Source organism: Bubalus kerabau, chromosome 12, assembly GCF_029407905.1.
Source record: "Bubalus kerabau isolate K-KA32 ecotype Philippines breed swamp buffalo chromosome 12, PCC_UOA_SB_1v2, whole genome shotgun sequence".
In the NCBI taxonomy this organism is placed as follows: domain Eukaryota; kingdom Metazoa; phylum Chordata; class Mammalia; order Artiodactyla; family Bovidae; genus Bubalus; species Bubalus kerabau.
Genome location: NC_073635.1, coordinates 35,152,133 through 35,166,404, shown reverse-complemented (window position 1 = coordinate 35,166,404; position 14,272 = coordinate 35,152,133). Strand labels below are relative to the sequence as shown.

The window sequence follows — 14,272 nt, the reverse complement described above, 5'->3', positions numbered from 1 at the left end:
TCACCGACTACAGGCTTAGGCATCACAAGCACCAAATCCTGAGCTCTGGGGTATTTTCAGTAGGCAATGTTATGTCCACCAGCCCACCACCACGTCCAGTCAACAAGGCTGATCCACAGCCCCTCATTGTCCACAGTCCCTTCTGCACTCCCATTACTGAAACTATGTCAGGGAGAAGCCTGGTGGCTGGAGAGCAGAACTCATGACCTTGGAAAGTCCTTGGATTAGAGGTGAGCACCCAGGGAACCCATCCCACATAAGTGTGCTGGTTCTCAGACAGGGAACAAACCCACAGTGAGAGCAGATACCTGCCGCCAGGGGACTCTCTGGACAATACATCCCTGACAACAGGCTCTACACTTATGCAACGCACAAGTGTGTCCCCATAAAATTTAAAAACCACTGCATGTCACAGATGCGAGGAATAACTCACAAATAGTTGAACACATGACTGTTAATATTCACATAATTGTTACATAACATAATGACTTCATCAGTTTTATTATATAATACATAATATACTTAACACAATACTATACATTATAACACTGTAAATGCAATTTTAAAAATAGATTTGCTAAAAATGGGCCATGGTGAGAATGCTTCTGCGTCCCACTTGCTCAGGGCAGTCCCAATTCGGGCCAGTGGCCGAGAATAATATCACTTCTTAACCCTCAGGACTACCCCAGTTTGGGCGATCAATTAATGTTATTCTAGCAACAGCTAGAACTCTGCCAGCGCAGCTCCTTCTTCTCCTGCAAGTTCAAAATGCAAAAACAGTTCCAAATTAAGCCATAACTGGTGCTTATTTCATTAAAAAGTTTTATCACAAAACCACAGTAAATACTAAGAACTCTGGTTCCAGAAGAACAGCCCTAAAAGTTATAAGTATTTCTTAGTGTAACTGAATCAGAAACCTCATATTCTTTCTAGATTCCAAACATGACTTCAAAGTAATCATCAAAATACTCAAGTTGAAGAAGAGCAAAATTTCTATAGGGAAATTGAGAAACCAAGATCATTTTAAAGTTCTCCTCTGTGTCAGTTACGTACCATTGGATATTATATTTCCTTCTTCCTGTTATTTAAAAATATGTACAAGAAAATCTGTGAAAACCAGTTTGCCTGACTCAAAAATTTGCAATACAAAAGTTTTTAGAGTAACAATTTTGTATAGGCTTTCAACTGCTGATGTAGTAGGCTTTCACCTGCTGATGTAAAGTCTCAAACTTCATATAAAATAACTGACTATACTACATTGATTCCACCGGAAATGATGACATTAACTTGCATCACACGATGAAGATTTGATATGGTTACCAAGATAACTAGAGAAAACACAAGACACACTGAAATTTCACTGGCATTCAATATTGTCTCTGAAGTTTACCCAATAATATACAAAGCAGAGGCTAAAATAACTTTGAATCTCAAGACTGAAAAGCCAAATACCACACCTGTGATATGATAGACAGAATTGAAGCCAATTCCAAATCTTCCAACCTTCAAAGGGTCGTCCTTCTTCCTGCTCCGCGCTATTTCCTGAATGCCGTGCCAGTCCTCCGGGGTGAACACCGCATTGTTGTACACATAGAGAGCAGGCCCTGGGGGTCAAGATGCACAGGCAGGGGCTGAGAAAGAAGGGAGCTTGGACACTCACTTCTCCTATACAAACTTCCTCTATGTAATAACGCTTATTTGATGAAAACACAGAAAGAACTGAAAACAGTGACTGATCCAGTATCACTGTTTGGTTGCTCTCACAATAAAAACAGTATTGTTGACCCAAAATCCAAACAGGAAAAATTATAGTGCTTAGATACTGAAAACATAGCGCAAACAAGAAAATTAATCACAGTGTACTACTTTGTAAAACTTGACCCTAACATATTTACTTACATATTTTTGTAAATGGAATTACCTATAAATGTACTGAGAAGACTAAAGAAACCATGTTAAAATAATGCTTTTCATGCGCCTATGAATTCAAGCACAGATATGGGGATGCTGGTTATAACCTATGTTACAAAAATGGCATGACTGTAAAATATCTGTAAAATAGTCAAAGTAGATACATGAAAAACCCAAGCCTAAGGGGTTACTACAGGAAGGTTGACCACGTGGAGATCATGGTGTGTCCCACATAGCAGGAAGGGCGTGGGTGGGCTCTGGGAGCCCCCGGCTTCTGGGAGCCCCCGCCCTTCCTTCACTTGTAGCTCCTAATTAACTACACCCTTGAAGTCCTTAGTAAAGTGAGAAACTGAGGAAATCTCTTATTTTTCTGCATTGGATCTCTCTCATCGGACACATTCTGAGTCTTCTGTCTTCTCATTATATAAAAGAAACAAAAACAAGTTGAACCCAAGAGTTCTCATCTACAACACTAAGCGTCCGTAAAGGGGAAAAAAACGGTAACCCAAGAAGATGACACCAGCCAAGACACCACTCTTGTCTGAATGTGAGAAAAACCACTCACACACCATGAGCACAGAGCGCCCTCAATAGACGTTAGTTAAAGAGATCACCAGCTTGAACATCTGGAAGTTCATAGTTCACGTATTGCTGAAGCCTGGCTTGGAGAATTTTGAGCATTACTTTACTAGCGTGTGAGATGAGTGCAATTGTGCGGTAGTTTGAGCACTCATTGGCATTGCCTTTCTTTGGGATTGGAATGAAAACTGACCTTTTCCAGTCCTGTGGTCACGGCTAAGTTTTCCAAATTTGCTGCCATATTGAGTGCAGCACTTTCACAGCATCATCTTTCAGGATTTGAAATAGCTCAACAGGAATGCCATCACCTCCACTAGCTTTGTTTGTAGTCATGCTTTCTAAGGCCTACTTGACTTCACATGCCAGGATGTCTGGGTCTAGGTGAGTGAAAACACCTTCGTGATTATCTTGGTCGAGAAGATCTTTTTTGTACAGTTCTTCTGTGTATTCTTGCCACCTCTTCTTAATATCTTCTGCTTCTGTTAGGTCCATACCATTTCTGTCCTTTATCGAGCCCATCTTTGCATGAAATGTTCCCTTGGTATCTCTAATTTTCTTGAAGAGATCTCTAGTCTTTCCCATTCTGTTGTTTTCCTCTATTTCTTTGCATTGATCACTGAGGAAGGCTTTCTTATCTCTTCTTGCTATTCTTTGGAACTCTGCATTCAGATGCTTGTGAGAGTTGGACTGTGAAGAAAGCTGAGCATTGAAGAATTGATGCTTTTGAATTATGGTGTTGGAGAAGACTCTTGAGAGTCCCTTGGACTGCAAGGAGATCCAACCAGTCCATTCTGAAAGAGATCAGCCCTGGGATTTCTTTGGAAGAAATGATGCTAAAGCTGAAACTCCAGTACTTTGGCCACCTCATGCGAAGAGGTGACTCATTGGAAAAGACCTGGATACTGAGAGGGATTGGGGCCAGGAGGAGAAGGGGACGACAGAGGATGAGATGGCTGGATGGCATCACTGACTCAATGGACGTGAGTCTGAGTGAACTCTGGGAGTTGGTGATGGACAGGGAGGCCTGGCGTGCTGCGATTCACAGGGTCACAAAGAGTCGGACACGACTGAGTGACTGAACTGAACTGAACTGAACTGAAAGAGATTACCAGGGCTTCCCTGGTGGCTCAGATGGTAAAGCATCTGCCTACAATGCAAGAGACCTGGGTTCGATCCCTGGGTCAGGAAGATCCCCTGGAGAAGGAAATGGCAACCCACTCCAGTACGCTTGCCTGGAGAATCCCATGCACCAAGGAGCGTGGTAGGCTACAGTCCGTGGGGTCGAAAAGAGTCAGACATGAACTGAGCGACTAACATTATAGTCCATGGGGTCGCAAAGAGTCAGACATGACTGAGCAACTTTCACTTTCAAAGAGATCACAATCATGTCCAGCTCCTTCTGGACATCCAAGTTTTAAAAATCTGTCTAATGTGACATCACTCACTCAGCTAAATAGCAAAAACTCCTAGACATGAGAGAGCTGAGAAGCAAAACACCTCCAGGATCTCTTCCCATTTACAGCTCTACAGGACACTCCGACCAGCAGAATGATGCCAGACAAAGAGCATGGCGACACACGCGAGCTCCTGGGACCCTCAGAGTAACTGGGGGTGGCCGTGTCCTCGCCAGTCCATGGACGAGCAGGCTGACATGCCACCGGGCTCAAGCTCCACTTAGGCCCAGGGAGGAACTCGAGGGGCAGAGCTGACACTGGGTACTAGCGCCCATGGACGTGGAGCACGGGCAGCCCCAAGCAGGATCGGGACTTAGACAGAAGTCCGTCACATCTACACTAAGTGTCTTTCAACAATGCTTATATCACAGACTCTCAGGGCCAGGAAACCTACTGGTTTCATCCTCTCACTGTAAAACTGAGCTTGCCTGAGATCAGCAAAGGTGGCAGGAGTCAGGACTAGAATGAAAACCTCTTGACATATTATATCTCATCTCTTTATAGAATAAAAAAAAAAATGCAACTTCCATATCATAAGAATAAACATATGAGCTATCATAAATGCTAAATATTTAGTATTTAAATATTTAACAGTAATGTTGATTATTCTCCTAAATCATAAAACATCTTTTAAAGAATATATGATTTACACCTCTCTAAAAAAGTATGTCCAGGCAAGTCTGACTTGATCTTCCCTTTTCTCAATGACTTTCCACCACAAACAGTCATTTACAATCATTCTGTAGACTTTAAAGCTGCTCTGCAAGTGATGAATACCCTTTTCAACACAGCACTTCACAGCACAGGGCTTCAGGAGTCCATGTGTTAGTTATGGTTCCTACTGTTTTTCCTTTCATTCTCCTTACTCTATCCTCTCTAGTATTTCTTCCCACCTCCCTTCAAAATACTCCAAGGGCACTCACTTGGAGTAAATACACTCACCCAAAAAGCAAACTTCTAAATCCAGGAGTCAAGCAGGCATGGGTTCATGGCCCCTGACTGTGGGTTTAGTATTATTTTATTTGGTCAGCTGGTTGGTTTGCAATGCTCCTGCACAATGTTTTACATAAATTCACAAAATTCACCTCTCACAGCAGAAAGTAAGACAAAAAACCACAGCCTCTCATGTGAAACGAATCGCCAGTCTAGGCTCGAGGCATGATACAGGGTACTTGGGGCTGGTGCACTGGGATGACCCAGAGGGATGGGATGCGAAGGGAGGTGGGAGGGGGGTTCAGGATGGGGAACACATGTACACCCGTGGTGGATTCATGTCAATGTAGGCAAAACCAATACAATATTGCTAAGTAAAATAAATAAATAAAACTGAGATTAAAAAAAAAGAAAAAGAAAAACACCGCCTCTAACTTCTTTCCAAATGCAGAGGAGTGTTCTCTTTGGAAAGGGTGCCATTCTATCTTGCTAACAATATAAAAGGTTCACAAGTTTACTGAATAGAATAAGAGGTTTACGTATTTACACTGTTTGTTACTCTGAGTTTTAAGATTTTTATTCTTTTCTGTTCTGTAAAAATATCAACTAGCAGAGACACTTGCCCACGAAAAGCAGAGAAAACCTCTGAAGAAGTGGAGTTAAATACGCAGAGAAGTGAAGGAGAGGTGGTAATGCGACCATGCACTGAAAGCTGTACTGTAAACCATGAAATTCACCTGTTAGTGCACAGAATAAAACATGCCCCTGACTAACGACTGACTCTTACCCTGATATTGTGCCATGTCTTTCGACCAGAGAGTCTGTGTTCCATACTGAGTCTCATCATACAAGAACTTAACTTCTGTGGCCCCAGCATCTTCTGCATTCTGAATTAATTCCTAGAAATACACCAGAAAGAGTAATAGTTAATAAAACAGTAATCTGCCCACCTTGTATTCACCTCGAATATGTAAAAAGCATTTAAACATAAGTAAAGGAAACCCACTATCTGGATCACGAGCTGGTCTTTGTAGGTTTGCTTGTTTAGTTTATTTAATGAGTGTATTCAAACTAAAAGGATATATCGTAAATACAAATACTGAACTAAAACAATTATCCTTTTAAATACACTCACCCAAAAAGCAAACTTCTAAATCCAGGAGTCAAGCACACATCGGTTCATGGCCCCTGACTGTGGGTTTAGTATTATTTTATTTGGTCAGCTGGTTGGTTTGCAATGCTCCTGCACAATGTTTTACATAAATTCACAAAATTACAATATGTAATTATATAAAAATTGCCCCAAAAAAGCATTAGTAGAGCAACACTGCTTGACTCCAGCACACAGGGGCCCCTTTGCCTCTGAACCCTCACACATTCATGCCAACTGCATCTCAAGCCGTCCTGTTCAGCACATGCATGGCAGGTGCAGAGGGAAACAGATACAGCCATTCAAATCTAGACAAAGCGTTAAAATGCAAACACGAACAGGACTTCCTGTTAATCTGTCTCATCTCATGGTTACCAGCATGGAGGTGCACATGCATGCAACCCTGCCCTACCTTCAGAATCTGCCCTCCTTCTGGGTACCGTCTCAAGATGTCCTTGAGGAAGTCCACAAGCGGTGGCGTCGTTTGACCAAATCGACCTAAAAGAGAGAACACGTTCAACATGATTGTTATTAAATCATTAATAGCCTTTAAAATAATGAATACCATTTGGTTCTTAGAGACAGTAAAGCTGTGCAATTCTGACTTCATACACATCATTGCAGCCCTCTGGTATGAAAACCTACCTGACTACACAGCTTCAGTACAAAATAGAGTAGACTCAATTTTATCAAATCTGAAACTTCTTTATTAAATTACAAATTTGGGTTTTAAAAAACACTAAAAAAAATCCTAAATGTCACATAAGATTATTAACTCAAAAATAAAGAGCATGGGGTGCTGCTATTTTCCAAAGCAAATGAAATAAATGGCGCTATTTATGGGTGCTTTGGAGGTGGTTTTTGTTGCTAAGTCGTGTCTGACTCTTTATAACCCTATTGACTGCAGCCCGCCAGGCTCCTCTGTCCATGGGATTCTCCAGGCAAGAATACTGGAGTGGGTTGCCATTTCCTTCTCCAGGGGATCTTCCCAACCCAGGGACTGAACCTGTGTCTCCTGAATTGCAGGCAGATTCTTTACTGCTGAACCACCAGAGAAGCCTTTGCAGCTAAGTAAGAAGCCAGAAATGGAAGTGCCTGTCATGCCAGCCTTAATATTCTCAAATCAACCACTGTTCTCACTATTCTGAAATGTGGCACAGGCAGCATCCCAATGGCTGCCTGGTTCCCATAGCCTCCGTCTCTCCTAAACTGGAGACTTTCAGGACAGGCCAACCAGGTCACCTTCAGACAGGGGACAACAAAGTGTAGGGAGAAAAGGGGAGGGAAAGTAATTTCCTAGATGTACAGAAAAAAATACATGTTTATAAGCAAAAACAAAATCTGTGATGACAAAACCTCAGTCTTAATTAATCTGCATCGTTCTGGTACCATGACCCACCGCCACCAAGCCCCACAGGACCCAACCCGCAGACAGCTTACCCCAGGGAGGCTCACTCCACCCACGTGTGCTTCTCTGACCCGGACATGCCCTCATCACATCCCAGTGGTATGTACTTTCATTTCATTTTTAAAACATTATCTTATGCAATTAAAAATGGAATTGACTCCTAGTAAAGTCAGTGGTATACCTCCCCCTTTTAAGCCTTTTGATTGAAGGTTTACAAAAAGATGACAGTTCTGGGAGGTCAGATCTCCAATCTTGATCCAGTCAGATAACTGAAAAAAAGAAAATGCATGAAAAGCAATACAGTTCCTACTTCTATAAATTCAAAACTTTACCTCATTCTGTTTCACTTAAATAATGTTTGTTAAGTGTTCTAATCAGGAAATAAGTTGCTCTGGAGAAGTGAATATTTCAGAGAACAAAATTTAGTCAAAAATTTTATTTAAAAATTTAAATGGCTCTTCCTTGTGTGCGTGCGTCAGTTGCTCAATCATGTCTGACTCTTTGCGACCCTGTGGATTGTGGCCCAGGTTTCTCTGTCCATGGGATTCTCTAGGCAAGAATACTGGAGTGGCTTGCTGTTTCCTCCTCCAGGGGATCTTCCCCACCCAGGGATTGAACCAGCATCTCCTGCATTAGCAGGTGGGTTCTTTACCACAGAGCCACCTGATTTTTCCTTAAATAATTACAAATAAAGAGACAGGGACACAAGCCATGGAAGAAAAGCACCGAAGCCAAGAGAGACTGTTAACACTGTTCCAGTGCTTCAGTTGGATGATGGGTTCATGGCTGTTCATTCTATTAATAATTAATTGATGACTAAAAGAGAGCTATGCATAAGCCAAGGATTAGTAGTCCAACTCAGTTAGCTAAGGTACATTTAAAGAAGAATGCCAGGAAGGGAAGCAGAAGTGTGTACCAAGGACCATGTCTCCAGGTTTTAAGGAGGACTTGAAAGGAAGAACACACGCTGTAGAAGCCTGTTAGTGACAACAGACATGACTGGCTGTGTGACTCCAACACTGGATGCTTCTGGAAGATTGTAATCAGTGGCCTATCTCAGGCAGTAATTCTCCCAAAGAGAAGTCAAGCAGCAGAGAGAACCCAGCAGTGTACCTGCGTTCCCTCCTGAGCCTGCCAAGATCTGGGGGTTCTGCTTGGGCCTCTCTCTTGAGACCTTAAGTCACTCAACCAAGAAAAGCTGGTTATATCCATCTCCAGAGGCAATGAAACCTTAAAAGTTGCCAATTTCAGTCTTTGTATTTTGTTTTTAGAACAGAATGATTACAAAATAACTTGAACATTTGGGTCTCTGTTCAGGTCAGCCCTGCTGCTGCTGCTGCTGCTAAGTCAAGTCAGTCGTGTCCGACTCTGTATGGCCCCATAGACGGCAGCCCACCAGGCTCCCCTGTCACTGGGATTCTCCAGGCAAGAACACTGGAGTGGGTTGCCATTTCCTTCTCCAATGCATGAAAGTGAAAAGTGAAAGTGAAGTCGTTCAGTCGTGTCTGACTCTTCGTGACCCCATGGACTGCAGCCTACCAGGCTCCTCCATCCATGGGATTTTCCAGGCAAGAGTACTGCAGTGGGGTGCCATTGCCTTCTCCGTCAGGTCAGCCCTAGTCTTCTTTAAAAACCTCAGCGATGCTCATTTTCATTTTCCATGAAACAATAATTGTGAAGCAAATAGTATAATATTAACTGCATCTGGATCTCCCAATACTTTTTCCTTTGTTCAGTTGTCAAGAGCACAAGGAGTCTCTCAAAATTCAAGGGTTGATAGGCACATTTCTGATGAGCTAAATGAAAGGTAACAATACTTCCCACATCCCAGTTTGAGGTTCAAGCAGATTTGGCTGGAGGAGAAAGAGTCAGGAAGACACACAGTTCTAGTGAGCAGTTTTCCTCTCTTCATGGGACAGGACATGGAGGGAACAACGCACAGACCCCTCTTCCAGACCAGGAGAAGCAAGAGAGACAAGGAGGAGGAGGATGGCAGGGGACCTGGAAAGACTGAGGACCAAGTATTATAAGAGCCCACTCCCAAGTCCATAACCAAAACCAGTTTCTTGCACATCATGAAATACTTAGAATTCTCACCAATAATTCAAATCTCAAAAGTTCTGAGCAACACCGGATAAAGAGGAAAAGAAATCCACCTCTGTGAAAGGTTCACTTATGTAAAAGAGACCCTTCTTGACAGCACATGTTGGCATCACTAAGGTCACCAGTTCAGTAGAAGTCACAGCCCATCTTCTGCATCAGGAGAGAATTACACCCTCTAATTGTTTTCTGGGAGAGTTCCAAACTTGAGTTCAAAGATCACCTTTACTAGTTTAAGTTCTTCTTTGTTTTAAAGAATTTACATTTAACTTTCATTTATTCCCAATTGACAGCCTGACAGGTTCTTTCTGGTGTGGACTTTGGAATCAGACACACATGGGTTTGAATCCTGATTGGATCCTTCATCTCTCTGACTCTTAGTTTTACTCTTCTGCAGGACGGACCAGTCACAACTCTCTCATGAGGCTGGCTGTCCTGCGTAGTAAACAAGATGACATGGGCAAAGTCACCAGCAGAACAGTGTGTGGAACACAGTTGACTGCCCAGCAAACATTAATCATTTCCCCAGTGAGCTTACCAAGATGCAGAAAGAGAAAGGCCCTGATCAAGTGGTTCCCAAACTCATGGTCCCAGCCCTGCCCTCTAGCCCTTGAGCTTCAGAACCAGATCCACAGCTATCTGTGGACCACCATGCCCTAGACCATTAACACAGCAGAGATCTTAGAACTGGATCGGTTCAGTTCAGTTCAGTCACTCAGTCGTGTCCAACTCTTTGTGACCCCATGGACTACAGCATGCCAGACCTCCCTGCCCATCACCAACTCACAGAGTTCACTCAAGCTCATGTCCATTGAGTCAGTGATGCCATCCAACCACCTCATCCTCTGTCGTCCCCTTCTCCTCCTGCCTTCAATCTTTCCCAGCATCAGGGTCTTTCCCAATGAGTCAGTTCTTCACATCAGGTGGCCAAAGTATTGGAGTTTCAGCTTTAGCATCAGTCCTTCCAATGAATATTCAGGACTGATCTTTTTTAGGATGGACTGGTTGGAGCTCCTGGCAGTCCAAGGGACTCTCAAGAGTCTTCTCCAACACCACAGTCCAAAAGCATCAATTCTTCAGTGCTCAGCTTTCTTTATAGTCCAAATCTCACATCCATACATGACTACTGAAAAAACCATAGCCTCGACTAGACAGACCTTTGTTGGCAAAGTAATATCTCTGCTTTTCAATATGCTGTCTAGGTTAGTCATAACTTTTCTTCCAAGGAGCAAGCATCTTTTAATTTCATGGCTGCAGTCACCATCTGCAGTGATTTTGGAGCCCCAAAAATAAAGTCTGTCACTGTTTCTACTGTTTCCTCATCTATTTGCCATGAAGTAATGGAATCAGATGCCATGATCTTAGTTTTCTGAATGTTGAGCTTGAAGCCAACTTTTTCACTCTCCTCTTTCACTTTCATCAAGAGGCTCTTTAGTTCTTCTTCACTTTCTGCCATAAGGGTGGTGTCATCTGCATATCTGAGGTTATTGATATTTCTCCCAGAAATCTTGATTCCAGCTTGTGCTTCATCCAGCTCAGCATTTCTTATGATGTACTCTGTATATAAGTTAAATAAGCAGGGTGACAATATACTGCTTTGATGTACTCCTTTCCCTATTTAAAACCAGTCTGTTGCTCCATGTCCAGTTCTAACTCTTGCTTCTTGACCTGCATACAGATTTCTCAAGAGGCAGGTCAGATGGTCTGGTATTCCCACTTCTTTAAGAATTTCCAGAGTTTGTTGTGGTCCACACAGTCAAAGGCTTTGGCATAGTCAATAAAGCAGAAGTAGATGTTTTTCTGGAACTCTCTTGGTTTTTCGATGATCCAACAGATGTTGGCAATTTGATCTCTGGTTCCTCTGCCTTTTCTAAATCCAGTTTGAACATCTGGAAGTTTCACAGTTCACGTACTGATAAAGCCTGGTTTGGAGGATTTTGAGCATTACTTTGCTAGCATGTGAGATGAGTGCAATTGTGCAGTAGTTTGAGCATTTTTTCGCATTACCTTTCTTTGGGCTAGGAATGAAAACTAACCTTTTCCAGTCCTGTGGCCACTGCTGAGTTTTCCAAATTTGCTGGCATATTGAGTGTAGCACATTCACAGCATCATTCCTTTAGGATTTGAAACAGCTCAACTGGAATTCCATCACCTCCACTAGCTTTGTTCGTAGTGATGCTTCCTAAGGCCCACTTGACTTCGCATTCCAGGATGTCTGGCTCTAGGTTGGTGATTATACCATCATGATTATCTGGGTCGTGAAGATCTTTTTTGTATAGTTCTTCTGTGTATTCTTGCCACCTCTTCTTAATATCTTCTGCTTCTGAAGGGCAGAGAAGCCCCAGCAAGATGGTAGGCGCTGGAGCAGCAGCTGCGCAGCACTTGAGCAACTGTGAGAAGATACCCTACGTGCGAGAACAAAGGAGAAGCCCCAGCAAGGTGGTAGGAGAGGAGAAATTGTGTTTAGAATCAAACCCTATACCCACCAGAGATGCTCAGAGGACTCAAACAAACCTTGTGCACACCAGGACCCAGAGACCCACAGGGACTGAGACAGAACTGTGTTTGAGCATCTCCTGTGGAGGTATGTCGGAGAAGGCAATGGCAACCCACTCCAGTACTCTAGCCTGGAAAATCCCATGGATGGAGGAGCCTGGTAGGCTGCAGTCCATGGGGTTGCGAAGAGTTGGACATGACTGAGTGACTTAACTTTCACTTTTCACTTTCATGCATTGGAGAAGGAAATAGCAACCCACTCCAGTGTTCTTGCCTGGAGAATCCCAGGGAAGGCAGAGCCTGGTGGGCTGCCGTCTATTGGGTCGCACAGAGTCGGACACAACTGAAGCGACTTAGCAGCAGCAGCAGCAGTAGTGGAGGTACGGGTCAGCAGTGGACTGTCACAGGGACAAGGGCTCTAGGTGCAGCAGACCTGGGTATGGCATAAGCCCTCTTGGAGGAGGTCTCCATTAACCCCACCATAGAGCTATCAGAACTTATACAGGACTGGGAAACAAACTCTTGGTGGGCACAAACAGAATCTTATGTGCACCAGGACCCAGGAGAAAGGAGCAGTGACCCCTCAAGAGACCGACCCAGACTTGCCCATGAGTGTCCAGGAGTCTCTGGCAGAGGCGTGGGTCGGCGGTGGCCTGCTGCAGTGCTGGGGGCACTGAGTGTAGCAGTGCATGCAGGGACCTTTTGAAGGAGGTCACTATTATCCTTCATTAACTTCACCATAGTCTGGCCTCAGGTCAAACAACAGGGAAGGAACACAGCCCCAGCCATCAACAGAAAATTGGATTAAAGATTTACTGAGCATGGCCTGCCCATCAGAAGAAGATCCCAGTTTCCCCCTCAGTCAGTCTCTCCCATCAGGAAGCTTCCATAAGCCTCTTAACCTTCTCCATCAGAGGGCAGACAGACTGAAAACCACAATCATAGGAAACTAACCAATCTGATCACATGGACCACAGCCTTGTCTAACTCAATGAAACTATGAGCCATGCTGTGTAGGGCCACCCAAGACAGATGGGTCATGGCGGAGAGTTCTGACAAAACGTGGTCCAGTGGAGAAGGGAATGGCAAACCACTTCAGTATTCTTGCCTTGAGAACCCCATGAACAGTACAATTGATTAGAATTCATTTTATTCCACTGCTACCAGAATAGGAAAACAGAAGTCTACCCTGTGTTACTTAATTTGGCCCCTGTTACCCACTGGTAATACAGAAACAAGATCTAGGTCACCCCCCTTTCCATGTGCTGTCCTAACTGCTTAAGTCCTGCACAAGCTCAAACACACATAAAAGCAAACTGAAACCTGGGTCACCCCCATCCGCAACCTGCTCATCTCTGCCAGCTGAGCATTATCCTCCCGTCCTGCTCAAGGCTTGTGAACATCCTTGGCAAGGCCTTCCCCTTTATTCTACATCCAACACTCACCCACCACTTCTCCCACTGTTTGCACAAATACACATGGCCATTTGGTACCACACAACCCTGTCTTTCACAAAGCCCCCCATGTATCCTTTCCTTTGGGTTTAAACTCTACAGCACAGGTCTGGAAGGTCACCACTTATACGAGCACAAGGTTCCTACCTAGACTCTCCACACCCACCCACTCAATTCAACCGCTCTGCACACCACACCCACACCCACCACCCCACATGGGTGCTCTGCAGAGACGCATCCAGAAACCCTACCAATGGCAAGACTGAGCCACAACTGACTCTTTGGCTATGACCATACCTAGGGGATAAGATGACAAAGCAAATCCAGAGGAGCAACCAAAGAGGTTGGTATAGGACCAGGAGAGGATGTGCAGGAAGGTCAAGAGATGGAGGCGGATGCAGAGAGAGAGGTAAGGCCGAGGAGCTTTTCTCCTCTGTCCTGTCCAGAGCCCTGATCCAGTCACTGACCACCACCAAACACCCTGGGGACCAAGCAGTAGGAGGACTGATCCCTGAAGGAACATAAGAACAGGCTAACCTCAAAGCTGTTTAAGCAGGCAAGAGACAGGAGGGTGCACCAGGCATCCTAAAGGCCAGAACTACACTGCGAGATTAAAAATCACAGGCACCAAGTATGTCGCCGATGTCTGTACTGGTATTAACAGTAAAGAAATCCAGTACTTGAAATGCCATCCTGGGTACTCAAGCAGTCCTGTGTATCTGGTTCAACTCTTAAAAAGTGAAGATATTTACGAGGATAAAATAATAAGCTAATTTTTAGTAAAATG

At 43.9% G+C, this 14,272-nt stretch overlaps 1 protein-coding gene across 3 annotated transcripts in view; it reads right to left on the bottom strand.

The window, feature by feature from the left end:
• Positions 1 to 14,272, bottom strand: part of SACS (sacsin molecular chaperone) — an 81,972-nt gene that overhangs the window by 26,568 nt on the left and 41,132 nt on the right. For all 3 annotated transcript variants that reach the window (XM_055542544.1, XM_055542546.1, XM_055542545.1), the window contains 4 exons: positions 7,617 to 7,704; positions 6,440 to 6,525; positions 5,665 to 5,776; positions 1,458 to 1,604 (listed from right to left, as the gene is read on the bottom strand). In XM_055542544.1, the coding sequence (XP_055398519.1) occupies positions 1,458 to 1,604; positions 5,665 to 5,776; positions 6,440 to 6,525; positions 7,617 to 7,704 (433 nt within the window). The remainder of the gene's footprint in view (positions 1 to 1,457; positions 1,605 to 5,664; positions 5,777 to 6,439; positions 6,526 to 7,616; positions 7,705 to 14,272) is intronic.